Source organism: Hirundo rustica, chromosome 19, assembly GCF_015227805.2.
Source record: "Hirundo rustica isolate bHirRus1 chromosome 19, bHirRus1.pri.v3, whole genome shotgun sequence".
Classification (NCBI taxonomy): Eukaryota; Metazoa; Chordata; class Aves; order Passeriformes; family Hirundinidae; genus Hirundo; species Hirundo rustica.
Window position 1 is genome coordinate 4971769 of NC_053468.1, and position 27314 is coordinate 4999082.

At 46.0% G+C, this 27314-nt stretch overlaps 2 protein-coding genes across 9 annotated transcripts in view; one reads left to right on the top strand and one right to left on the bottom strand.

The window, feature by feature from the left end:
- The window catches only part of MYO1C (myosin IC), a 49689-nt gene extending 44613 nt beyond the window's left edge, over positions 1-5076 (top strand). For all 7 annotated transcript variants that reach the window (XM_058423034.1, XM_058423033.1, XM_040082550.2 and 4 more), the window contains 7 exons: positions 990-1083; positions 1193-1248; positions 1618-1753; positions 2230-2300; positions 2549-2646; positions 2801-2900; positions 3414-5076. In XM_058423034.1, the coding sequence (XP_058279017.1) occupies positions 990-1083; positions 1193-1248; positions 1618-1753; positions 2230-2300; positions 2549-2646; positions 2801-2900; positions 3414-3440 (582 nt within the window). In that variant the 3' untranslated portion in view covers positions 3441-5076. The remainder of the gene's footprint in view (positions 1-989; positions 1084-1192; positions 1249-1617; positions 1754-2229; positions 2301-2548; positions 2647-2800; positions 2901-3413) is intronic.
- A 90-nt stretch (positions 5077-5166) lies between these two features.
- YWHAE (tyrosine 3-monooxygenase/tryptophan 5-monooxygenase activation protein epsilon) lies at positions 5167-25928 on the bottom strand. 2 transcript variants are annotated; one of them, XM_040082554.2, is made up of 7 exons: positions 25719-25909; positions 15322-15521; positions 10593-10699; positions 10018-10224; positions 9345-9481; positions 7456-7503; positions 5167-6126 (listed from the first exon to the last, which is right to left on the bottom strand). In XM_040082554.2, the coding sequence occupies exons 1-6, from the start codon at positions 25780-25782 to the stop codon at positions 7496-7498; spliced, it is 723 nt and encodes a 240-aa protein (XP_039938488.1). In that variant the 5' UTR covers positions 25783-25909; the 3' UTR covers positions 5167-6126; positions 7456-7495. The 2 variants fall into 2 exon arrangements, with proteins under 2 accessions (XP_039938488.1, XP_039938487.1); XM_040082553.1 differs by lacking the exon at positions 7456-7503 and having other exon boundaries at positions 25719-25928.
- Between the last annotated feature and the right edge of the window lie 1386 nt (positions 25929-27314).

The following is a 27314-nucleotide window of genomic DNA, read 5'->3' on the forward strand; positions in this document are numbered from 1 at the left end:
GGGCACCTTGGCAGGGTTTCCCCGACATTGCCAAGGGAACGGAGGAGAGGAGCAGCTGGATGGGAGGGGCAGCAGTGGGGAGCTGCAGGGCCGTGAATCGCTGCTCTCTGGGGTGCCACAGGAACAGCGTCATTTGGGTTTAGGGCAGACACAGAACACTAAAAGCCTGGAATGTGCATAGAAGAGACCCCATTCTATACGTATTTCAATAGGTACTATTTACACAGGCTGTGGAGCCAAGCCCCCACATAATTTGTCTATTGAAAGGCCCTGCTAACTCTGCCCATGGAAGCTAAAAATATAAGAAGCTGCATTATTCTGCCTGTACCATGTAAAGTGGAGTAGGAATCCTGCAGACACAAACCCAGTCATTTTCCAAACAGAGAACTTACAGGAACAGTTTCAGCTGCTCTGCTGTAGCTAAAAAGAAGAAAAATTATACTGAGATTTGATTCTTTTCATGGAAAGGTAGGGGGAGGGAGTTTTTATATTAAAAAAAGAGCTCAGCAAAGAGACGTAATAGGAGATGTTGGCTGTAACTGCCATGAAGTTTTCATTGCACATCTCTCACCTTCTGCAGTGCATGGACACCTGGAATGAAAGGCTGGGGCTGAGCCTGTGATTAAGGACATGGGATTAACTCAGCAGCTGCTTTCCCCCAGCAACCCAGGCTCACTGATAAGGAGCCTCTTTTTATCTCCCTTTTTCGCTGGAAATCATCCCAGGTGTCTTGTCCTGTGCCTTGGCCCCAAGTACAGCAGTGGGATTTCCCACTTTCCCAGCCCCTGGTTTGTTCTTGGAGCAAAGGAGCCCAGGGGCTGGAGCTCTGCCACCTCCAGAGACTGAGAGTTTAGGGTGACTCCTCCTCCAAACAGATGTTCCCTTGGCTAATAAAACCACAAAGGGAACATCTCTTCTAATGCAAATGTATCTTCTTAATGAGAAGAAAATTTATATTAAACGAGAAAACTTTTTTTTTGTCCTTGCAGTTGGAACAAAAAGTAATTGCCAGTGAGATTTTCAAGGGTAAAAAAGACAATTATCCTCAGAGTGTTCCCAGGCTCTTCATCAACACTCGGCTGGGTGAGTGGGGGTTGCCAAGTTTAACAGGAGGGAGGAAGGAGGGGATTATTGAACTCCTTTCTTGCTGGAAATTCCTTTCTGACCTCCCACCTCTTTGGTTTTAATACAGGTAGAGAAGAAATAAATACTAAAATCCTTCAGGTGTTAGAAAATGAAGCGCTTAAGGTGAGAGATGTGTCCTAATACTTTTGTCAAGCTCCCAGTCATTCAGCAGAGGGGCAGATTAGAATTCTGGAGAAAGTACAGCAAGAATTTCACATCGTATTAAGCTTGTAATACTTTTGAGGACTGTCTGGGAAGAGCTGATGGATTAGAAGGTGGAGATTGGGGCAGTTTAATGATTAATTGAATGGGTTACAGCTGGAGGGGAAGGGGGAACTGGGTTTCCCAGTCCCCAGAGCTGCTCTGGGGCTGTGAGGAAGCTCTGGCCCAGAGAGAATTTCCTGCATTCCTGGTTTCCCAAGCCCTGCCTGGTGCCTGCTGGGGGCTGGCAGCGCCCCGGGTGGGATCTGGCCCTGCTCACTCGTGTTTCAGTACGCAGTGCCCGTGGTCAAGTACGACAGGAGGGGCTACAAGGCGAGGGCACGGCAGCTGCTGCTCACCCAGAGCTCGGCCATCATCGTGGAGGAGTCCAGGATCAAGCAGCGCATCGACTACTCCAACCTGACAGGTGGGGATGGGGCAGGGATGGGGCAGGGATGGGGCTGGGCACTCCCCTCAGCCTGCACCTCAACTGCACTTAAATATCTACCCCTACAAACTCCACTTTGTCCTGGGCCAGGACAGGAATGGGATCAGCTGATCCTGGCAGGCGTTTTAGCATCTTGAAATTGTGTTTTTCTGAAAAGAAGCTCCATAAAATGTCACCAAAATGACTCAGTTCCTCTCCCCCAACCCTGCCCCAGTGATTTCCCAGTTGCAGGGCCTGGCCTTGGGGGTTGCACCATTCCTGGGCCACTGCTGCAGCTTTTGGCCCTCGGAATATCCGACAGGCATGGGGAATTGCTGAGCCTGCTGCGGTGCAGTCACTGCAGCCTTGGGCTGCAGCCTCTCAGCTGTGCTGTGGAACAGCTGCTGCATTCCTGGGAGAGGCTGTGACCCTCCCCAGCTCCCAGCAGTGCCTGTGACGCTCCCGTCTCTCCCCAGGCATCTCCGTCAGCAGCCTGAGCGACAACTTGTTTGTGCTGCACGTGCAGTGCGAGGACAACAAGCAGAAGGTACTGGGGGCTCATCCCTCCCTCCTCCAGCCCCCTCTGGAGAGAGGCGAAAGGCACAGGGAGGAGGGGGTGACGAGGTGCCAGGGCTGTGACTTTGTGCCAGCTCTTGCCCTGCTGTTTCCCTGCTCTCAGCTGGGGCTCAGCAGTGCTTGTTGGCCCCTCTGGTGCTGTCCCTGTCCCTTACAGCAGGGTAGTGTTGGTGCAGTGACACCAAAGCCATGATCCTAAAGCGTGGACTCTCCTCCCAGGGAGACGTTGTCCTGCAGAGTGACCACGTGATTGAGACACTGACAAAAACAGCCATTCTGGCCAACAAAATCAACAACGTCAACATCAACCAGGGCAGGTGAGTGACAGCAGGGCCCTGCTTCTTCCTGTACCCCATCCAAACCTACCCAATCCACCTCAGCCGAGGTTAACAGCTGCAGCTCTGTTAACACCCAGCTCCTGGGGAGTCCCACACGCTCACCAGGGCTGTTCTCACCCTTTGCTCTTCACAGCATCAAGTTCACAGTGGGCCAAGGCAAAGAAGGGATCATCGACTTCATCTCGGGATCAGAGCTGCTCATAGCCAAAGCCAAGAACGGGCATCTAACAGTGGTGAGTGTGGGCTGGGGATCACTGACCCTGGATCCAAACCGGTGTTCTGGCAGGGGCCACACGGGACACGTGCCATGGGATGTTCCTGCCAGTGGCAGTGCCCTGCCATCCCAGCCTTTCCCCCAGTTGGAGCTGGGCACAGGCTCCTGCAGCCCTGAGGGGCTGCCAAACTCACACTGAGCAAGACTGCCCTAGCACTCTTTATTTCCACCCCCCCAAGACTGATTTACTCCATAGCAAATCAAATTTTAATATATTTAAAAACTCAAACAAAATCCTCTCCCCTTCTCAGCTTGTTTGTGGTGATCCTGGCAGTCAGACTGGCCCCACAGCTGATTTATGCACTGTCAGACCCCAGCTTATTCAGAAATAAATCCAGAACAAATCCACGCTCCACTGACACCCAGCAGAGCTGAGAGCTCCCACAGGACCAGAGGCTGCCCAGCCTCAGAACAGCAATTAAAACTAGTGCAGCATTTTGAACACACTTTCAGCCCTGTCCTTCTCCTGCAGGTCGCTCCTCGGTTGAATTCCCGATGATGACGAATTCCCTGCTCCAGGACCTTTCCCTCCATGGAACTGGCTGAACTTTGCTCCCGGCAAACCCCGCCCTTCCTCGCTTCGCTCTTTCTGTTAGTACCAAAGACCTGCACTTTCAGAACAACCACAGAACACTTCTCTTACTCTCCAAGTCCCGAACAAAGGCCTTCTCCTCTCTTCCTCACCCGACTCAACGTGGGGTCCAGCACAGCATCCCTGCAACCACAGCTCGGGACCTTCAGCTGAGTTTATGCCCTGATGGAAATGACCAAAATTTGTGCTTGTCATCACCAAAAAAAAAAGCACAATCGGAAAAACAAGTAACTCTGCTGCTTTCTCAGCCAAATCACTGAAATGCCAAACTTTGTATTCAGAATGTTTTATGAAGAATTTTGCTCGGAGATGTTTTAATGCTTTGTGTTACGAACATAGTGAAGCCATATTGTGTAAATGAATAAAATCTGTAAATACTTTATAGCCAAGGATGAGATGCACTACGAGAGATGGCGTCGATGTGGAAACTTTTATGTTTTAGATTTGGAATTTTGTTGTTTTTAGTTTATGGTTACAAGGTATAACCTGAAAAATCCATCATGTAACTTCTTCACTGATCAGGAGCCAGAGACTTTTATCTTTTTCTGAAGTCAGCTGTCCCATTTCTTGCTGTCTATTTTTATACCGCAGGAGTTTTTCATATCCACACAAACACAAAGTAATACAAACTGCAGAGGTTACCACTGCTCTGGGCTGGCCATGGGATGAACTTGAGTTCTCCCTGCCATTCCCTGTCTGGGAGTCCCCACTGCCCCTTCCCCACAGAGCAGCACCTTCAGGAAAAACGGCTTTTCCTCTTGCTCGTAGCCAGAACTGGAAGTGTGATTCCCACAGTATTTACACTAGTGCCTCAGTGCTGCATTACCAGGGAGGGCTGGGCGCTGCTGCTGCCCCACAGCTCCAGGGACACAGGGGCTGGGTGCTGGCTGCAGCACAGGCTCCTCCTCAGCACCTTCCTTTAACCCCAGCAGCTGCAGGGCTCCATGGGGAATTCCTGCTGCATCCCAGGCACAGCTCCACAGCCCGGGCTGTGCGTCCTGCTCCACCTGCCTTAGCCATCCTTCCCCTCCGTGCTGCCGCACCACAGCCAGCCCCGGGTGACTCTCACCCCTCACACTCTGCTCTGGTTCCTGACACGGTGCCGCTGTCCGGCCCTGCTCCGGGCTGGAGTGTGGCACACACTGCAGGCCATCCCCCAGATGTGCTCAGTGTGTGCAGAGCACGCTGCACATGTTGGTGTATAACCTCTGCCAGACTATGCTGAATAAATTTTTACAAAAACAAACCAACTCCCCTTGCGTGTGGTGCGGTTTCCTTACGTGGTTTAGGGGAGGCTGAGCCCGGCCCCAGCTCGGTGTCCATTCCAAGGAGCAGCTTATTCCCAGCGGAGCAGGTAAGCTGTGTCCCTTCTCTCCATCTATGGAACTGCACTGGATGAGAAGTGCTGCAACAGCAGCTGAGAGGAACTCACCCACCATTTCCCAGGGATTTATACAGGGGAAGACTGGATATAAAAGGGCTGCTCCCAGCAGCACAACTCACGCTCAGACCAAATCTTCCTTAGCTCCTGTCTGAAGAACAAGGCTGTTCCTGCTGCTCTCTCCCCCTCCAACTGTTCCTAGTACAAGCAACAAAGGGAAGTTATCCTTCCAAAAGAAATTGATAGTGATGGTTGGCATTTTTAATTTAGGTTTGTTTTATTTAAGTTTAATGTTAATTCCATGCTGTGTTTCAGTAAGAACAATACAGATTCTGTATCTGTGGCTCCAGTCAGATATCCAGTAGTACAAATTAGCTTCAAGTTACACATACTGAACAAAAGAGGTTGAGCGAGCGAAGGGAGATGGGGAGAGGGGAGGGAGAAAAGAAAAAATATTGAACACGCATGCAGGCTTATCAATGCCACCTTCAATGCTAACCTGCTTGGAGGGAAAGTAAAGAACAGGCAAGAATGAGCAGCCACGGATTGTTGAACTGTTACCAGCACCATGATTTTCAGCAACGTTTCAGCAGTTTGGAAACTTTTTTGTTTTTATACAGTAAAACCACTACAATAAATGTCCCAAATGCAACCTCGCAACTTCAAGCTAAACACCCAATTAAGTTGAAACATTGGTATAAAATTCAGTTTAAACAGTTATTAAAAAAAAAATAATGAAAAAAAAAAAAAAAGAAATGAAAAAAAAAAAAATGAAAAATGCCACCACATGAGCACTACCTGGCCAGGACCAATCTCTCCCTACACGGCCTTCAGGTGTCACATCCAGGTCTGATGGCAATGTCACCACAGCTGGCAGAGACAATACAGTAATGCTGAAAGAGCCTTTACGCAGTCCTGTTAGTGTCTTAAAGAACCTAAAAGCTGGCACCAGTAAAATCCACAGAAATTCACTCTTGCCTTTAAGAACTTTTAAACTGTGTAAAAAAAATAAAAATAAAGAAACCCAACAGGGCAGGAACCTAAATTCTGAGACCCAATGTAAAAGTCAGATTTTGGTGGTTCTCAGAGTGACACTGAGGGTTTTTGTGGGGAAGGGGGAGGGTGGTCAGAGATGGGTTCTCTTGTTGGCCTTTGTGTCTCACTGGTTTTCATCTTCCACATCCTGCAACGCTTCTTTATTCTGTTCTTCACCTGTGGAAGTGGGAAGGAAGCAAGTGTTACCACTCAAAACTGAGAGCTGCAGAACAGTTTAACAAGCACTTAGAGATTAATATTTTCATGCAATACACGCTCACTCTCCCACTCCACACTGCCAGCTCCCAGTGAAGCGTTCCCATGGAAATTAAGCCTTGGAATCACCTGCACCCTCACACAACTGCAGCCAGGCCACTGGAACACGTGAGGACAAACAAACCCAGCCCTGAAATCTGACACCAGGCAGGTGAGCAGTCCTGCTGAGCCAGGGCTGGCCAGCCCAGAAACCATGGGAACAGCTGTGGATCAACATCCTTGGATCAGGAAATCTCTTCCCCAAACCCTCATCTCTTATCTTTTTCTGCCCAAGCCCCCTCAAGCCTCAAGAGCAAAGTACTTCAGGCAATTTTCTACAATTACACTGATGGCAGGAATTACCAAAGGTATGAGAAACACCCTACTGCAAGTCCAACCTGACAAGAAACCCTGGGCTTGAGGTTATTAAAGAAAAACATCTTGTGGAAATTCACGTCTCTGTTCAACCAGGCTGTGCCATGCAGTGGAATGGGGTCTGTCCATGAGATTCCTGCACTCTGGCTACATTCCAGCTGCCCCACCTTCTGCAGGGCTTTGCCAAAATTCTGCTGCACCTGGGCAAGTTCCAGGTACCTCAGCTGGTGCCATCACACATGCACAAGTTACTTAATTGATAAAGGAGGCTGAAAAAATGCTTACAATTATCTGTAACCACGTAAGATGGGACTTTCTTAAGGGCAATGAACAGAAACTAGTAATTAAAAACTTAATTTGCAATAAAACCCAATCGAATGAGACTGATAACTTCCAGCAGATAACCAGAATGTTTGCTCAGAGCATGTCCAGATTCAGTGTTACCACCGGGTACAACAGGAAGTAGATTTTGGAAGAGGGGGCCAAGGAACACAGAACATTCAACAATCAAGTTTATAGACGGAATTCCACATCAGATCATTTAGGAGAGGAAAGCAGAGACCCTAACCTGGATTAGAAGTTCTGAGCATGCTCTAACCAACACGCTTAAGCAAATACTCCTCTACTACCACGTCACTGTCAAGTACTTCCCATGCCCAAATATTCTTCTATCCATCCAGGTTTGCAGCTCAATTCCCACACATGTGAGTTACTCTGGATCTCAGTCAAGCACAGCATCCCTGGGCAGGGGACAGGTGCCACAGGAGCGGCAGCAGGGACACAAACGTTTGTCAGCAGCGGGTGACAGAGGCAGGCACTGTTAGTGACAGGAAAACTGACACTGAAAACTCCAGTGAGCCACGACAAGAGACTTACAAAGTAGAGTTTTTTAGGAAATGAACAGTTGGACTTTCCTTTAGGAATCTATACAGCAGGAAAGAAGGGGAGAACAGGAATCATATGGAGATGACATTACAAGCATGGAAATAAACTCAACACTCGTCTGGGCCAAGGGAAAGCTACAGGGATTGGGATGGGAGAGCAGCAGCTGGGTCATGCCTGGCTTTACATCCCTACACGGCTGAAATGGAAACAGGGAAAAGCTTAATGCCAAAGCACAAGCCCCTTCCAAGCCTCTCCCACCCCTTGGAAGCTGCTAATTGCACCACCATTGACTTCTTGTTCAAAGGCTCTGCTCGTTTGGGAATATGGAGCTCTGGAAGCATCAGCTGGAAATGCACTCACAGTATTGGTAAAGTATGAGGAAACTTAACTTTGCACCTGTGTCTAAACATTCTACATAAACACTTTTTTTTTTTTCTGGATCTGAAGAATTCCACCACAACTTTAAGCAGTCCTACAGTATTTTCAATCCTGCAATCATTATCCTTCTGGCACCAATAACCAGGATAATCTGAATTACTTCGGGAAGAATCAAAATGAACAAGAAAAAACTCAGATCTCTATTTCTTTTTCAAAATCTGAAGAGCCTGTAAATAATCCTGTGGATCCTCTAGAATTTGAGACATCAGCTATGGGCAAATCAGGAACTTTTGGAAGACCCTGTTTGGAAGATACCGGTACTATCCCACATCGATCCAACCCTGTTACTCCACTAAAATGGCTCCCACTGAGCACCAGGGTATTTGGCTCCAATTAAAAAATTAAAGATTGTATCTAAATTATGGGAATTTGAAACACATTTCTCTTCTCTAATGCCTACCCATGGCAAGGAAGGCATTCAACACCTGCAGTGTTTTGAGAAAAGTCTACAGATCCACCCAAGGTCCATCCTGCACCAGGAGATAACCCTTGAAAAGGGAGGTGCAAGAGTCTTAAACACTGAGAAGTGGAGTAAACCAGGAGCCAAGACCCCACACATTCTCAGCATTCCCAGTCTCAGCAGCCCAAAGAGCAGAGAGAAGCTATGGAGTAACAACACTTCCAAACAAACCCATGACGCTACATAAAAACAGGGGATTGGGAAAAAGTTAAAAGATTCTGCATTTGCTTTTGAATGGACATACCACCAGTGAAGTACCCAGGAATATTGTATGGCTACAAGGAACAGCTTACCAAAAATTTAAGACATTCACATATTTATGTGAAGTTCAGCAGTGTTGTTTCTAAGCTCTGGGCATTTGTAGGTACCCAAAATAATCTTAACAGGATTTATTTCTTCCCCTCCAAGTTAAAAATAAAGGGAAGTCAACTCTTTTTACTTGTCTCTCCAAAAGAAAACCCTAAAATGAGTCGATTTATCCTAAGCATTGTATGTGAGAGTTTAAGTGTTGGAGAAGTCCATGCAGTGTGCCAAAACCACTTCAAAAATTTGTACAATCCTTGGTTAGTGACCAGAAGCAACCCATGTCCCAACTCTGGCAATCAGAGCATGGAGTGACCTGGAATGAAGGGGAGCTAAAGCATTTCCAGTGCTTCCTCCTGCACTGCAGGTGCACATCTGACAGCCAGAGATGAGCATGACAAGCAGAAAGAAAGACAAGATGAAATAAATGCAGTCACTGCTTTTACAGTAATCCCAGCTGCCACGTGGGGAGGGAAAAACAACCAAGTGTTGCTAATTCCACACCTCCTTTGGAGCTGAAAGGCTGCTCAAAGGTCCAGTGTCACCCCTAGCACCTGACCTATCAAGGCAGGACAGGAGGGTCATTATTAGGAGAGGCAGATGTAAACCAGCAAAGCCTCTCCATTTCCACGCTCCGCTCCCTGGGTCAGGACGAGCGTTTCCAGCAGCACTCACTTACCATCACCCTGCATGTCTGAAGTCCATAGTGTCAGGTTATCACGTAACAACTGCATGATAAGTGTAGAGTCCTTATAGCTTTCTTCACTCAGTGTATCCAGTTCTGCAATAGCATCATCGAAAGCTGCTTTTGCCAACCTGCAATGACACAACAAAGACTTAACAAATACTGCTGAACACAATCCAGAATCACAACACCAGTCGCTCTGTGTGCTTTTCACTCAAGAATATTTGCTACAATAAACATTTCTACACCTTGATTAAGGGCTACTAAAAACTTAGAGTAACCTGCAGTGACAGAAGACAAATGGAATTTGCTTCAATCACTGCCACTCTGTACACGCCCAGAGGTCACAGAAATGAGTGCCACCATCCCTTCAGCTTGCGCAAGGCACATTAAATCACCTCACACCTTGGGCAGTTTACAGCTGCTGATGAATTCAAAGTTATCACTGCTCTGCTTCTCATACACCGTTACTCCCACACAAACACGTGGCTCTGGGCTCCAAAGAAAACGGTGATGCTGAAAAATCTTCCCAGTGAACTGACATCAACCAGAGCAACCACCAGCAGGAAGAAAGCAGGAAAAGCAGTTACCCAAGGAGCAACCACTTGTGGTTTGTCTGGTATTCACACAACATTCCCCGATTCCCACTCTGCCAGCCATCACCTACCTGCAGGCACGATCAGGAGAATTAAGAATTTCATAGTAGAATACAGAGAAGTTGAGCGCAAGTCCTAAGCGGATGGGATGTGTTGGTGGGAGTTCTGTCATTGCAATATCACTAGCAGCTTTGTAAGCCACCAAGCTGTTCTCTGCAGCCTCCTTCCTGTCATTTCCTGTGGCAAACTCAGCCAGATACCTATGGTAGTCCCCCTTCCTGAGAACACAAACGGTAGCAAGTCAGTCATCCTCGTCTGCCCACCGGTCATTAAATTAACAGCTGAAATCAAAATGTGTTTAGATGTTCACACATCAAGCACTCTGCTGCTCAGTTACTGTCTACACTGCACCATGAGCTGAAGGAATTTTCAACCATCCCTACAGGACACATCTTCTTTTCTTCTCTACGAGCGTTCAGCTCATGTAAAATAAAAAAACCCAAGCAGGGATGCGATTTCTACATCAGCAACTCAAAATTGTTGTTTCTCACATCTAAGAGCTGCACAACAGTGTATATTAAGCTCTCATTACAGCTACTTAATTTCTGTTTCTATTTCAGGCCTTTCCTCTCAAGAAGGTACTTACATTTTGTAATAGAAAACCTTGGACTCGCCAGTGTTAGCCGCTGGAATGAGGTGTTTGTCCAGTACATCCAGAATGTCACAACAGATTAACTTCAGTTCAGTCTCAACCTAGTAAAAACAAACAAAAAAATACAACAAAAAATCAGAAGAGGGGGTAAGGTGAGCACTTAAGACTAAAAGCTGTTTCAAAACTACCCAAATATCAAACAGGCAACATCATGAAATTCCAATGAGGGGTAGGACAGAGGAAAAATAAATAAAATTCAGCTGCTCCACAGGTGCATTAAGCAAAACAGTTCTGCACATTTAGCTGACACACGAGAGGCAGGGACTGATGGATGATGAAACGTGGAACTGAACAGTGGAACTTGTAAATTCCCTGGAAGACATCTTGCTAGACCATTGCATTAGGTTTGTCTCAGGATATGAATTCCTTATTGCACAACTCAATTCCTTCCATTTTTGATCCTGGAAGGCTGCCCTGAAAGTGGCAACAGCAAAGGGGACAATTTGAAGGTGTTAAACACAAATCAGCTCAACTCCATTATACCCCAGAGTTAAATGGTACCTTCACAACAGTTTCTAGTGAGTCCTTAGAGGCAAAGCTCTAAAAATAGAGCCTTAAAAATTGTGGAGTATCAGAACAGAATCAAGATGTGCCACACAAGCAAACATCAGGTACAAGATGAAAATACGCTCCATAAGCAGGTGAAAAACACAAAGCGCAGCAACTCAGTGAAAAAGCAGAAATCATCAACACTGACAGTGAAATCTGTGGCCAAAAATACAGTGTAAAAAGCCTTATTTAAAAACAGATACTGGATTTGAATAGTCTGAACTGAAAACAGTCGCATCAACCTTCATTTTTTCCAGTTCCAAACATAAAGCAAGGTCTATGAGGTCAGGGTTTACCAGAGAGTTTCACACCTGCAAGCAAAGAAACTGAGCACACCCAGAGCTGAAACCCCTCCTGTGACATCAACATTGCCCAAACCAGAAGGGCTCTGAGCCTCCGGGGTCATTCCAGTAGGAGTGGTTGGTTTGATGCACACAGTCACCCACCCATTGCTGCTTTTTCAGCATTTCACAGGAACTTTCACAGCTACAGCTCGAGAGAGCTCTGGCTCAAACTAGTTTCATATAAAGGAGAGATTTCAAGCAAAGGCATTAAAGAAACTACCAGGAACTGCAAGCCTTGGATCACAGGAGCAGCCCCACTCAGTCCGTCATCCCCTCCTATCCTCCCACCCAAGCATTTGCTTTCCTTCTTTCTTTAAGCATTTTCCTTGCCATGTAATCCTTTTATCACCACAGCTCCCAAACTATCAGGGTTTGTAACCACAGCAGTTATACCAAAAAGCTGTTAAAATTACAGATCCAAAATAAACAATAAACTGGCACGTACACACACTGACTTGTACAAAGTAACAGATCTGCAAAAGTTCCTTTAGAGAAATTAACTGAAAGCAAATTTCATGTACAAATGTCAGAATGCCCTGACATTCACGGGAAGAATAAGATGCTGAACTTAATTATGTGACAAATGCTTAAGAAAGGTGCTGAAATATGGTCACTTGAGAAGAATCTACTTCATATACTCTTGGGCTACAAAAGCTATAAAACCTTTGGCCAGCAGTCAGTTCCTGTAAACTTCTTTCCTCTTGATCCTCTTTTTCAATGACTTCTTTTGCAGAGAGATCTTCAGCAAAACTGCAAAGAATTAAATCAGTTTCTAATCCTCTTTAGTTAAATAACCACACATGTACAAACTTCTATTTCAACTCAGATAGACCTTTTCCAGCTTTGCTTAAAGGATCAGTCACAGTTATCAGAGATCTGCTGCTGTCCAGAGCAATGGAAATGCCCTGAGCAAGCTTAGCTTAAAAAGATTTCATATAAATCAAGGTGATTAAAACAAACAAACAATAAACACCCTACAGCAAAACTAAAAGCTCCTGTACAAAAAGGATCTGTTCCAGACAGAATGGCTCAGTGAGCACTTTCTAAGAAGGGGGGGATAGAGGAGAGCCTGGCAGCTGCCCCAAAATACAGCCCAAGCTGGAAGTCAGAGCACTGGAAACACACATTCCATGTGCCACCTCTCCAGAGCACAAAGGGGAAGGTTAATACCTGTGCTATGGTGTGGGAATGGATTTGGTTTGACTGCAAGGGAGGAACTGCACCGTGTGCAGCCACACATCACTTCAGCCTCTCAAGGATGAAGAGCACAAGCCTCAGTGTGCTCTCATCAGAGATGCAGCCAGATGAGAAATTCAGGGGCTTTTGTGTATCCAAATGGCCACAGGAGCCAGGAGAACAGCCTGTCTACAAAGGAAGGAACTAAGTGGCATTTTCCCTCATGGCTATGGATGTGTTGGGCTTCGTTCAGCTGAAGTGGTTCGGGAAGAGGCACAGCCTGGTGTCTTTCATCTCTCACTACTGCCCCGTGCACACACTTCAGACAAAGCCAGCCCAGCCCTGCCCTCTCAACACCAGCAGCCCTCGAGTTCTGCCCCCAGCCCTGCTGGCCATGAGCTCAAAAAAACTGCCAACATGAGCCACGAGCTGAATTATAGTAAATACTGACACACACCAAACCCAACCAAGAACTACCTTCACACAAACTAATACAGACACTTTCTATTCCTACTGGAGCAGCACTCCACAGCTGAGCACAGTCACAGCTGTTTCTGGGGTAGGTGAGATGTGTCTTTTAGAGATGCTTCTCTCCAACTCCCCAGTGCTTTAAACTCGGCCTTGTTGGCAACCAGATACGTTTTGGGGGTTGGGTTTTTGGGGTTTTTTTCCCTACTTCAGAACCTTTCAAGTCTGAGAAAGGCTTTCCCAACACTGAATTTACTCTGGGAAATGCTAAAATAGGCAGAATTTGTTGACAAGGGAATCATAATGACCAGAATTCTGCTGGAAACCGTTTCTTCACGGAAGCACTGAGCACAACAGGGCAGGAGTGCTACTGTTCAGCACTGACTGAGCAGCAGCACCCAAACCTTTGCCACATTCCTCAGGTCCTCCTGCCAAACCTATTCACACACTCAGAGCAGATGCCAACCCATAGTAACTCTCCCAGCAGCTGCTAACAGGATCTGGCTTTCAGCTACAGATGATGGGCAGGAACCTCTTGTAAAGCTCCCAGTGGAGATGGGCACACAGCCACCCTTCCTCCAGTGTGGAACCAGTGAGTGCTCAGCGCACTGCTCCTCCCCGTGCAGCTGTGAAAGCTGCTCCCTGGCAGGATTTAACAGCTGAGCACCCTGTTGGCATGACACCGACTTCACGTGGCCTCTCCATCTCTTCAGACACCTCAAGCACTACATACTTGTACTTCTTGCACCCCAGTCCATCTAGAATGGCACATGTAACACTTACAAAGAGAGATGCAGAATAAAGGCTATTTCTAGAGTCCTTTCAAAACCAGGAAAAAAAGTCCTTTCATCATTAAAGATCTTTGGCAGAAGATGATAACCACCCACAAAACCCTGTGCAAAAGAACCTGGAAGCACACAATGTAAAACAAACACTGGATAGCTGCTGCCCTGTTTTCTATGTTCTGTTAGGAGGCTGTAGACACCCATCAAGAAAAGGTTATTTGAGACTGGATGTAACTGGCAGAGTCTCATCCCATCAGCATGCCAGCATAAAATTAGAAACTCACAACTTTTAACAATTCCATGGAGCAACAGAAACCCTGTGAGTCAACAGAAAGTAGTCCAGAGCCATTCCTGGGAGAAGATTACCAAGGCAATATCATTTCCATTGCTGGTATATGAATCAGTGCCAGGTGATATAACAGACTCCACTGTTTCTCTGGAAGTGAAGATGCGAACCATGTGGAGGGCACTTGTCCTCAAATAATGGAGATGAAGCCTCTGCAGAAATGTGTGGGTTTTAAATAGCATAGGAGCACGCCTGAAACCATCACTGAGGGCAGGGGGAACAACTCACTAAGAGCTGGAGGTTTCATTAGCCCTTACCAATGGGAAGTCAGAGCTTGCTGCAAGTTCTCCATTTTAGGTAAAGCTGCACACACTAAGTCAGCATGAAGTTATGTGGATCAATTTTTCCCTCTCTCTGCAGAGAGAGAGAACAGCAAGGCCCTGGAAGTTGCTACACACTCAAGTTTCACAGCTGGGATGACCATGACATCCCCAGTGAAGTGACAAAAGACAAGGAGCTAAGAACAGCAGGGAAGAACCTCCCCCAAGGACATTTCAAGTGTTAAATGTTTTGAACTCTCTAGGACAGAGAACTGGAATCACAGAAAGTGCCACTGTACGATCCAAACTTTTATAGGAAGTGGAAGCTTAACAGCCAAACACCTCCTCTGAAAGGGTTAAGTAAAAAAAGAAGTTGCTCAGGGCCAGTCAGGTTGGAGGGGAAGGAGTGAGGCCTTCCTGAGCAGGTGCAGCCTCACACCTGAGTAAGCAGGGAAGTGCCAGCGCAGTTCAAATGCTTGGCAGAGCTGCTGATGCACTGAGGGAAAAGCCCTCCCTCTCCTGAGCCTGCTGCCCTTCTGAGTGTTTACACAGAAACACCACAGCTCTCCCCTTCAGCAGAGATTTATTCTCCAGATAAGGAACAAGCTCCAGCCCTCCAAGGCTGTCCCCCATTTCCAGGTCAGCCCAGCACAGGCAATCCGGAACACCAGGGCAGTTTATGGCAAGGGGACCAGAACTAAACGACATTTTGCCATAAGACCAACTCCATCTTACCATTTGCCGATATTCCCGAATCATTTTTAATTTGTCTTCTCCACCTTTGTTTTCTTCTTTCTGTTCAATGCTGCTGATTATTCTCCAGGAAGCTCTCCTGGCTCCAATCACATTTTTATATGCAACAGAAAGCAGGTTTCTTTCTTCCACTGTCAACTCCACATCCATTCCAGCCACCTTCTTCATTGATTCAACCATTTCTAGGAGGAAAAGGTCAGGCAATTATTCTCACACCTGAAGTATCTTTCAAATCATTCAGTACAAACTGTACATTAATGAGAGCTTAAGAAATTAGGCTCTCTCCTCCATTAATCCAGCTACTCCTCAATTTTACCCTGGAGTGTTCCAAACAAATCAATCAGCACATACACAAAGGAAGTATCTGACGTTCATCTGGTATTTTACAAGGGTTCCAAAAATTCTTTAAAGGCAGTTTAGCTTTTGGTCTGGGTTTTTGTTTGTTCGCTTTTTTTTAACACACAGACAAAAAGGATGTAGCAGCAAGAACATTCTTCTACAGTGGATAACAGTTATCAGCACAAGCCTACAGGAGTGTGTGCTCTCCAGAGTGCTTTGGAGAAGGCAGGGAACAGCGAGAAAAGATGAGCAAATGTGATCCAGCTCTTGGCACAGTCAGGATAAAACTGAGGAATTACAGGATGACTGTCAACTGGAACACAGTGTAATGTGGTTAATTAACAAAGAAATAAAATCCAGATTTGAATATAGAGATGTACGAGTACTGTTACTAGGAAAGTGAGTCAAAGCTGCAAGATGAACCTCTAAAAGAAAAATTTGGAGCTTGCAATGGTAACTAAATTCATCCTGAGTGTACCCACAGCAACCGTATGTACCCATGCCAAGCAGCCAATCACACTGAAATGTAACACACAAAATAGGAATTACTGTATATTTGTATTTTAAGCCCGTTGAAAAGTATTTCTAAACCCGAGGTTAAAACATTGCCAAAACCAGCTTCCCTAATCTCCAGTGGAAGCAAAGACTGAACTACTTAAGGACAGTTACAACTCTTTCATTACCTAACCACACTGGGATTGTTCAAGACACATCAGAAGAGCAGTGTTAAATATACAAATGAAGCTTAACTATCATTTTTTTCCCCTCAGATGTCAAAACCACAACCTAAACAGGCATAAGCTACTTCAGCAATGGAGACTGTAGGCTCCCTGGCAGGAACAATGTTATCAGTCTCCAACAGGTCTCCATATGTGGAGGACAAAATTTTATGGTGGCTCTATTTTTATCAGCAGATTTTACTTCTCCAAATCACACAAATTAACAACAACAAAAAAATCCACCAAGGATTTGATAAAACTTGTTGAAACCGCCACCCTAAACTGCAAAATGGTGAGCTGCTTCTGCTGAAGAATCTGAGAGCAGCCTTAGAACTCTCCATGTTCACACAATTAACATGAACATAATTATGAAATTTAAGCCAGCTAACTTATAGGCAACATAATATAGCTACAATTTTTTACTTAAATAATGCAAGTACTGTGATTTATTTCCTGAAGGATGACCCTACCATCCCATTCATATAAAGAATCTACTTAAAAGCTGTGAATTTTTAATTATGCAAATTAAGCCATCTCATACTCTGAAGTTTTATATTAAAACAGAGCTATGCTCAAGATAAGATGCCTGACAGTTCTTGTGGACAAAAATGACAATCAGGAATGGAGCACTGCAATCTCCATGACCTGGGTATCTCTGTCAAGAAGCTCTAGCAAAAAATGCAGGTCTTGTTTTCAAGCCTAATATTTGATTGCCTTCAGAGAAGCAACCCATAGGTTACAGAAGATGCTGCCTTTTTTTTTTAACAGTTAATATTATTGTGCTTTGTCCACTGGGATTAAATACACAACATTTCAGTCATACTCCTGGATGTACACAACACTGTTATAGAAAATCTGCCTCTTAATGAAGACAACAGAAATCTATTCACTCTTATCTGACATAACAATGATATACATGGAATAATTAGTCAACAGGTGTCGAGGGTTGAGGAACATGAACAGCAACATCTTCCAAGATCTGCCCTGTATCAGGAAATTGCAAAAACTGAGGCGAAAGGGGAACATTTTATCAACTGTTCTACAGGTTTCCTTCACAATCTCTTCCCTGGAAGCACATCTGTCGAGTGTGAAAATTTAAAATAAAAAACTATACACACGACTCGCTGTTCCCTGTAAATAAGTAGCTGCTTTCAGTGTACACTCAAACACATCATTACCAATTTCATCAATTGCTTGGCTTCTGCAGGAAGTTTATCTACCTATTACCAGTCTGAAGATCTGCAAGCCCTTGAAACAGAGGTTTCAACGCCTCTGTGCACTGGAGGATAAACCCAATCTAGCTGAACAATAGCTGGTACAAAGCCAAAGCCAAACCCTGCTCTACAAGGAGCTCCTCTGTCCGTGTTTCAGTCCTGTCGCAGCTCTTCAGTCTGGTGGCAAAGGAGGTCATGAACCACCCTCCTGCAGAGCCACAACCACGGAAACAAGGGAGCCAAAGGAAAGCAGGCACCTGCTCCAACCACTCCCAGCAGTAAAGAGCCCTTATCACCCCAACATTTTTATGGCTGAGTTGTTAGTAAGTTAAACAGACTGCCTGACAAGTGACAGCCACTGGGAACAGGATGCTGGGGGATGGGGGAGCACCTCGGGTTCTTCCATTCCTCCTGAAGCACAAAAGCCTCAGCTTCCCCACCCCACACAGTGGGTACACAACCTCCCAACAGCCTGACAACAGGAACTGAAAGGTCTCCTCTACAAAATCTTAATCCTGTCACTAGGTAACCACACAACCACAAACTAGGATCCCACCCATACGTAACTGTCTTACCCAAAGAGAAAACACTGATCAGTATTTATCAGTCTATCCACTAAGCTGCTGGAGAAAAAGGTTTCTAGTTTAGTAAAGAGCCCAATTTTACTGATTTACAAATATGGAAGTCTGGGCTGGTATTTCAACAAGACAAAATATTCTGCACATACCTTGATCTTCCATGGTAAGGCCAGAATCCAGCCCTGAATATTTAAGCCTGATGAAAAATCTTCAGAACACAGGCAGTATAAAAGCAAGGGGACAACATATTTGTATCTCCCCCAACAGAAAACAAAAATAAAGGCATCTATACCTGCCAACAGAACAAGTATTTTTTTATTCTAAGCGCAGTTTTACCAATCTGAAGTTTCCACAAGGAGGTGGAAGGCTCAATCAGAGACAATTCAAGACAAAACACAAGTCTGAGATCACATTTCATGAAGAAGGATTATTGCAGGAATGACAACTCACTGCATACAAAATCCAGAGATGCTCACACTGCACTATGGAAAAAGTAGTGTTATGCAGATTGAGAGAGACACAGGCTGTATTTAAGTGGTTAAGTTCCAGCCTCTCAGGTGATCGTGGCTGTCACCTTATTATGCTACTGTCAGATCATGCCACCATCAGAGCAGGAAATCCCCAAAATGTAAATTGTGGAAGGCGAGGGGGATATTCTGGACATGCTCACCCTAGATTTAGATCCTTTCCTGAGCACCCGCTGTTGGTTAAGAAATACCACAACACAGACACTGTCTGATCAGGTTTGTCTATTCTTATGGAAAAACTGAGATTCCAAACAGCTGCCTAAGATACTACATATCTGAAACAATGCTCAGGTCTTATTTTTCAGATTCCCATACTCAACTACTATGATTAAAATGCTCGTTTCCCCATCGCAAACCCTACTGAGTCACCTCCAGCCACCAGGAGGGACACACAGACACAGCCTGGAACGCACAAAGGGTTGGGACAGAGGTGGCCACCTACAAAAGCTTTGTGGAACAGCAAGGTGCCAGGCTTGGGATTGGGGTTTAAGGTGAAAGACAAAGAGCCTTACTCTAAGCTAAAAAGTCATGGGGAAGTTTACAAGTGTTGAGAAGCACACGTCTGATAATGATCTTTAGGGACCAAGCCATGGAACAAAGAGCACAGCTGTTACAGACTCGTACTAGGTCACAAAATAATAACTCCCTCTCGACCAGAGACAAATGAGAATCTAAGTATTTGTTGCTTCTTAAACTCCAGAAATCCAAAAAACCCAGGGGAACAGCAATATCCCGAGGTAAGCCAATGGGTGATGCACAGCAAATTTAGTGGGAAGACTCAAAATCTTCCCAATATATGATAAAAAAACCCCAGCAGACCCTACCAAGAGAATACCAGTATCTGGCAGTTCTATCAAAATCTGTGCTTGTAACAGAAACCACTTGGCCTAAATAAAGGCTGGTGCACTAAAGAATACTTGTTAGGGGAAATCTACAGCGTTTCTAACTTCTAGTTCAGTGCCTGAGTCTCACTAACCAGGGTGGTACAGGGTCAGATTTTTCTGTTCACAACTAGGGCACTTCTTGTGGATTTAACAAATACACAGGATCTACTTCAACCTTACTGCTGGAGTAACTCCCCCTTGCCTCCACACACATGCAAAAACTGTTAGAATTTCAATGTTACCAAAGGAAAAAACAAGAAATAGAAAATCTCTTAGCAGTGTGCCTCCCTTCCAGAAGAGGAACTACTTAAGAGAGAAAGCCTCTTAAACTAAGAACAGAAAAAGAACTTGTTGAGTAAAGGTGGGATGAAGATGATGTAATGGTCATCATACTCAAATCAAAATCAACCTTAAGGGAACCCAGAAAGTAGAATTCTTATACATTATGCAATGAAGAGCAGCAGAAGCACTGTCTTAACTCTCCATTTAGTAGCAGCAGAACATCAGCGAACGGAAGTTGTGTTTTAAGTTTAATCTTTTTTATTGCCCTTATCTAAGGGCAATAAAGCAAACCAAGATCTTCGACGATCTAAGCTGCTGCCCAGTACCTACTTCAGCATCTCAGGAGCTAAAAGCTGCAAATGAGCATCCTGTGAGCTGTGAGGAGGTGGAGGACACAGCAGAAAAAAGTCTTCCCTTGTGCCCACCAGAGATGACCACACACCACAAACAGTATCTGAAGACTCAGTTCAAGTGTTAAGTCTCAAACTTGTTCCTTCTTGCAATGAACAAAAGATGATCAGGAACAAGTCACAAGAACTTGAAGTATCTGACCCTGAACTGTTGTGTGTAACCACTCAGTCAGGGCTTTAACAACAGCAGCAAACACAAAGTGGTTTACACTGTTCAGCTGAGAAGGGTTCCAGCAGACAAGGGGACCTACAAAACCATGAACCTATTAATGAGGTCAAGTTAACGGGAATTACATTTTAAAAAACCCCGAAATGAGTGGGTATATGCATAAACACTACTGTAGAGCATAGCCTTCCATTATGCCTCACAAATCTACTGGAATGCTTTGAACAAGTGAAGCACATGGACAAGGAACAGTCTACCTGGATTTCCCAAAGGCATTTGACAAGGTTCCTCACCCAAGATTCTTTAAGGAACTCAACTGCCATGGGGTAGGAAGGAAAGTCCCCACATGGATAAACACTTGGCTGAAAGACAGGAAACAGGGTATGAATATGAGACTCAAGCACTGAGAACAGAGAAAGCCCACCAGTGGAATCACAAGGGATCTGTGCTGAGAAGCAGGCTAACATTATTGAGAAACAGAAGCAAGCAAGTACTAACTTAGCAGCAGCAAACTCCTAGGAACAAACATGAGAAGAACTGAAGAAGTAGGGGACAGTGTTATTTTCTTCAGTAAGAGATGAATGCAACTGAGCAGATTAATGCCCACAGACTGCATTTCCCACAGCTACAGACCTACACCTAGCATCAGTGGGTACCACCACTACACTGATGAGCTCCAAACTCAACCAAGTGGAGGTTCAGCTCTGCTTTCTATCCATTAGGAGCTCCTCTAAGCACACCGTGACACTGCCTGCATAAGGTTTTTCCCTTCCCTTAGGGAATCCTGTGTTTGGCAAGGAGGACTCCAGAGATGGCTGAACCCATCCCTATTGATTCCCTCCTGCCAGCTCAACACCCCTCTGACCTCTCAACTGGCTCATTTAGGTCACCAGCTCAGACAACTACTCACAGGGGGAAAAAAAAACATCCTTGCTTCTAGAGAACTGAACTGGTTCTAAGGGTCAGACCAGCATTCGAGCACAAATGAGAAGCATTCCATACTTATCACAATGTACAAATTCTACACAAATGAACATTAAAGAACCTAACAGGTGGATTCCCAGTTAGGACAACCAACAGGCAGAAGAGGAAAAAAAAACCCAAATAATATCCAACCTGCACAGTGGCTTGATGATGACTTTGTGGACAAAGCAAAGCGTTGTACTGCTGTTCCTTGTGCAAGGTTTCTAACAGCTGGTGCAGTCAGAACCCTTCCAAACCTGGCAGCATGACTCTGCAATAAACAGTTCTGTACCTTTACACACTTGGACAAACACGGGTTAGGGTCAAGTGATCCAAGCAACAGTGGGATTTTCTGCATAATCAATTGTACGGTCTGCCACAAGTCCTTCTGGCAACACAAACATTTTTAAATTGTTCCTGTAATCTCTCCAAGCTGCGGATATTCACTTTTCTAAATCAAGAGGATTTCCCTACTATTTCTAACAAACCTTTCAGTTTGAAAGCAAACATCTCAAGCCTGGGCCTCATCATAAATCTCTCCCCTTGACTGAGATCTACTACTGAACAATCCTCTAGTACTGGACACCAGTTCAGTTTCCAGGTTCCTTGCAAAGGACCTCAACATCCAAGTGCAGAATTCTGTCTCCTTTGTCTGCTCCTGGTACCTCAGGAAATTCAAGGCTATTACAGACAAAGGCCCTCTCTCACACAACTCATAATCACAAGTCAATTTATGTCCCAGTAGGTACAACTCCCACTTAAAAAAATGTACAGTCTCCTTTAGCACCGTCGTGCCCATATTTTAACTCTTGAATTCCTACAATTCTTAGGGATACGCTGAGATTTTTCTGCTTTTTAGCTCAGAGACAGCAGTCACACCCCACATCACTACACCAGTAAGACCTTTAACAGACATACTAAGTGGTAACCATTAATGGGGAGAGGAACCCAAAAAACTGAAGTGTGTTTGACATCCACTTGAAAGAGACCAATCCTCTGCAAACCAAAATTAATATGCAACTTTAATTCTAATTTGTGACTTACTGGTTCCTCATTAGGCTCTAAGCTGAAGTCATGTTACTAGGAGACAGTTCTTCCTAAAAAGGGTTCAAATCTTGAACTGAACCCACTGCTGCACACGTTCCTGCCTTCATGATAAAGACACATTTCCCTGACAGACAATATCTAAAGACAAAGGGAGGCAGCTGTTAGCCCGCTGTGCTGGGAGCCAGGAGATCTGTCGTGGGTGGGCTGGGTGTTTTCCTTACCTGTACCTTGACCTATTCTCTGGTTTTAAGGGGGAATACCCCACCTGTTTCACCTCACCCAAGTAATGTACTTCAAGACTTGTAGTACAAAGCAGCTGTTGGAAGCATCTGCTCAGAGTCTGCCTTAAACCGTAGCGTGTTTTCCATCTGAAATAAAGATGTTCCCAGCTTCCAAAAAGAGGAATTGGTTTCAATATTCAGCAGCAGTCTACAGGAATCCTCTACATCCTCTTGATATAAAGAGCTCCAGAATATCACTCACTCCAATTGTTTTCCAAAAAAGGAGCCCATTTAGTTATATATTATTCTACCAATAAGGAATAGCAGTGAGTGAGACTTCTCACCAAGCTTCCTGCACTGCCAGTAAGCTTCCTGGCATTTTGTGATTTGCCATAACATGCCTAAGCAGATCTGTGAAGATAGTCAGACACCCAAATCTCTTAATATATCTCTGGAGATCAGGGTTTAAGTGCTACTTACACTGCAAAAGTACCTAGAAAGTTGTCCTCTTAATCTGGGCCACCATGCTGAGGACAGTACAGACACAGGACTAGATTCCCAACCGTTCACAAATGCAGCTCCCAAGACTTCAGAAATTCCCTAAGTGGGTCAGGTAAGTAACACCAAAGAAACACAGTTGGATGCCCACCATAAGTGCTGCTATAAATGCCATGAGCTATACATAAATAGCAACCCACCACTCTCCCAGTTTCCAGGAGAAAGATGGGACAGAAGTTTACACTTATTCTAATGTTAAACACAAAAAAATTTATCAAACTCATATTTGAAATTACCCAAGGGAGCTGTATGCCAATGTATCTGTAGTCAGTACTTACCATCACCCCATTTGGTATGTGCCAATTAATAACTGCGGTCTTATAATTGTGCACCTCAAAGATCAAACTGAGGAGCAAAATTAGGAGTAGCTTACTCTTTCCTCATATTGCTTCTCAAATCACTTTGTTCACAGAATTACTCAGCAGTCTCAGCTATGATCTTGGCAGAACTGCATTATTCCACACAAGCAAGAACAAATTATGCCAATCATTTTTAATTGTTTCAGCTGAACAAGAACACAGAATTAAATGATAAAACAGTATCTACAGTACATTTTCTTCCAGGCCACGGACACAAGAGAAGCGAAGATGCATTTAGAGCAGCTGGCAGAATTAGAGGGTGCATCTTAAATTATGTTCACTCAACTCGATTCCTAAAAACTCTGGAAGTCCAAATCCCACAGCACTGATTTAAACAAGACAACTTTAATTTCAGTGCTCCCTCCTAAATCCTAACAAGCCTCATGCCCCTTGAGAAGCTCAATTCTTCAACGTTTTGCTCTGGGCAGCTTGTTTAGCAAACATTCATGGTACTGGGAGAACCGAAAGTCCACCCAGGGAAATGCTGCACCGAGGCAATAATCCCTCCCAATCAATTTTTATTAGTTGACAGGAAGTTTGCATTGCAGATCTGTGCCATGGGGTAGAGTCTTATTACCTTCTAATGAAATGATTTACTGCTGACTTCAGAAAACCCCAGAAAGACAGTCATGCCTCAAGAGCTCCCAGGGATGATGATTCCTCCAGGATGTTGGGTTTCCACCCAAACCAAAGCCAACACTTTCAGTGGCACTGACTCACCCACACCTAGTGGAGAACCCTTCCCTCCACAGCAGAAGCTGCACACTTACTGTGGAATATGGATGTGTCCCTCTGCCCAAGATAATTACTGTACCCCAACAGCTGGTTTCTGGGGGGGCATTTTCTTCCTTCAAGTCGTTTCAGTTATTGGGGAGACTGCCTGACTGCTTTCCTTTAGAAGTACTACTCATTCTAAACCGATTTCCCATCAGAACTCTAATTGAATGGAATCTTATTTAGTTCTTCTTTTTGTTTTAGTTTCTCTTTTCCTCCCCAAAATGTGCATTTTTCAGATGTTCTACAATGGTGCCATGAGATGGTTTTTATGAACAACACAGTAAAAATTTTTCATTTGGGGGGAACTTGGTCGTGCTGTCTCTAAAAATGTATGAACATAAAGTATTTGGATTGTCTTCTTAAGTCTCTAAATGAATTGTTACTGCATTCACACATTCTACGTATATATATTTATTTCACTTCAAATGAGTAATTACAGCTCTTGGAGCAAAGTAACAGTCTCAGAAGAGTCGAGAAAATTAAAGGCACTTTCTATTATATGCAGGAGAACCATGTTTAAAAGGAACAGTTGCAAGACAGACATTTTTGGGGCAAGAGACACCACCCAGGGATGCCAGTTCCTCCCCTCTATCACTTCTAAGACATTAAATGATCAGGGATAGCGCACAAACTTAAAGGAGAAAGAGGATGAAAATAAGACGCTGGGAAACCAAAACTACCTATAATAATTTCTACCACATAATGAAAGCATATGCGTTTTCTTTAGGCAGTGAATCATGTACTCGCTCCCCGCAGGGCGAAAACTCGCTCTCTCTGGGTTTGCCAGGGGCAGCAGGCTCTCCAGCCGGGGGTAGAGGCAGAGAAAGAAGCGCAGTCCCGTCCCGGGGGACCCCCCCCACGAGCACGGCCGGCGAGGGGCCGAGGGCCGGGCCCCCCCTCCGGAGCGCTCGGCATGGGCGTTGTCTGCGGCGAGCCGCCCTCGCCCCGCGCCGCCCGGCCGGGGGAGCGCGGGGCCGGGACGGGCCGGAGCTCGCGGCGCCGTGAGGGGCAGCGGGGTCTCTTTGTGGGGAGGCGGGGGCGGCTCCCCTACCACCCCCCCCTTGAGGACTCGCCCTTCGCGGCCGCCATTTTATTCCCGGCTCCTGCCGCCACCGCCCCCCGCCCCGGGCCCCGCCCCGGCCCGAGACACCCCCTCGCCCGGGCCCCCCATCCCCGCTTCCAGCGGCCCTTCAGGGCGCTCCCCGTCGCCATTTTGTGTGCGCCCCCTCCTCCGCCCCTGCCCCCCTCCCCCGCCCAGCCGCCATTTTGTGGCCGCTCCCTCCCTCCCTCCCTCTCCCCTTGGCCGTGCACGGCCTCCCGAGCCCGCGCGCTCACCATCGTAGCGCTCGGCCTGCTCAGCCAACTTGGCCTGATAGACGAGGTCCTCCCGATCGTCCATGTCCTACGGGCGGGGCGGCAGCGGGGACTGCGCGGGGCGGATGGCAGCCGATGGGTCCGGGGGGCTCGGCAGCTACCAGCTCGCTGCTCTCCGGGCAAATATGGCGGCAGCGCCTCCTCCCGCTGCATCCGGGCACTCCCGCGGGCGCGCGCATGCGCCCCGCCGCCTCCCATGGCAACGGCGGCTCCCTGGCAACGGGCGCTGGGCGGGGTGAGGCGGCGTGAGGGGTGAGGCGGGATGGGGGCTGCGGGAAGGAGTGAGGGATAGAGCGGAATGAGACGGGATCAGGGATGAGGCGGTGTGAGGGGTGAGGAGGGATGAGGGGTGAAGCGGTGTGAGGGATAAAGCGGAATGAGGCGGGACGAGGGATGAGGCGGCGGGAGGGGTGAGGTAAGATGGATGAAGCGGTGTGAGGGGTGAGGCGGGATGAGGAATAACGAGGGATGAGGCGGCCAGGCAATGGCGGGGATGGATCCGCCGTTCCGCTGCCCGGTTCTGGCAGGGCCGTGAGCGGGACATGGCTGTGGGCGAGCGGAGGGCAGCGGGCTCGGCCGCCGGTGAGGTTTCCCTCGGTGCGGCTCGTTCTCTCCATGTTTGCCCTGCCCTCAGACGCTGACAGCGCTGTTTGAATTACCCTCTCTCGGTATTTTGGTACAAATCACCATGTGGGTGTGCTCCACATAGAAGGGTGGATCTGTGACCGAAAGGCAGACGGTCAGATACAGGTTTCTGCAACCTCTCCAGGGTGTTTGCTCAAAGTATCACCTCCAGTGAATAGCAGGTGGTAATTTCACTGTTTCTTCACAGCGGCTAGAAAATCTAGAAAGTAAAATTGACTGTTTCACGAGTTCCTCACACAGTACTTCTGAAAAACAAAAGGAGCATTCACTTAACTGAGATAATGCCTCGATTTCTGAAACCAGAATGGTTTTAGAAAACTAAAAGGGATTATGCACAGCTGGCATGAACTTGATCTTCAAAGATCCCCATCCCTGGGAAGTGTTCAAGGCCAGGTTGGATGAGGCTTGGAGCAACCTGGTCTCATGGAAGGTGTCCCTGCCCATGACAGAGGAATTGGAATGAGCTTCAAGGACCCTTCCACCCCAAACCATTCCACAATTCTGTGATTTGCTCAGGGTAGCTGTGAATGAAATCTGGTCTCTTTTCCCAGTGTCTCCTTGGAAGTGGAATGGATGCTCAGCCCTTGTCATGGGAGAAATGCACAGAGACCTTTGCAAGTTTCGACAGCAGAGACAGAGCTGGCGGCTCCTGGACACAAAGTCAGGTATCTCCATTTATTCTTTGTACCCACTGAAATGGGCTCCTGATGGGTGACTGAAGGCACACACCTTGAACACCATTCAATGCACATTTTTTCAGTCTTTTATTGCTGGCCTGACTGATTTTTTTCACTTGATGAACAAGAGGGTTTAGGGTCTACAAGATCAACATAACCTTATGGTTTTCTTACAAATAAATCTAAAGACTTGACAGAATTGTTTTTATATCACTTGCTCAGAAAATCAGTGCTC

What these genes read in the sequence shown, in the direction of transcription:
- YWHAE (XM_040082553.1), bottom strand. Translation starts at nt 25,782, where the DNA reads ATGGACGATCGGGAGGACCTCGTCTATCAGGCCAAGTTGGCTGAGCAG. An exon ending in GCAGGCCGAGCGCTACGATG is followed by an intron (nt 15,522 to 25,718) that starts GTGAGCGCGCGG and finishes TTTTCCTCCTAG; the next exon opens with AAATGGTTGAATCAATGAAG. An exon ending in TCTCCTGATCGTGCCTGCAG is followed by an intron (nt 9,482 to 10,017) that starts GTAGGTGATGGC and finishes GTGTCATTGCAG; the next exon opens with GTTGGCAAAAGCAGCTTTCG.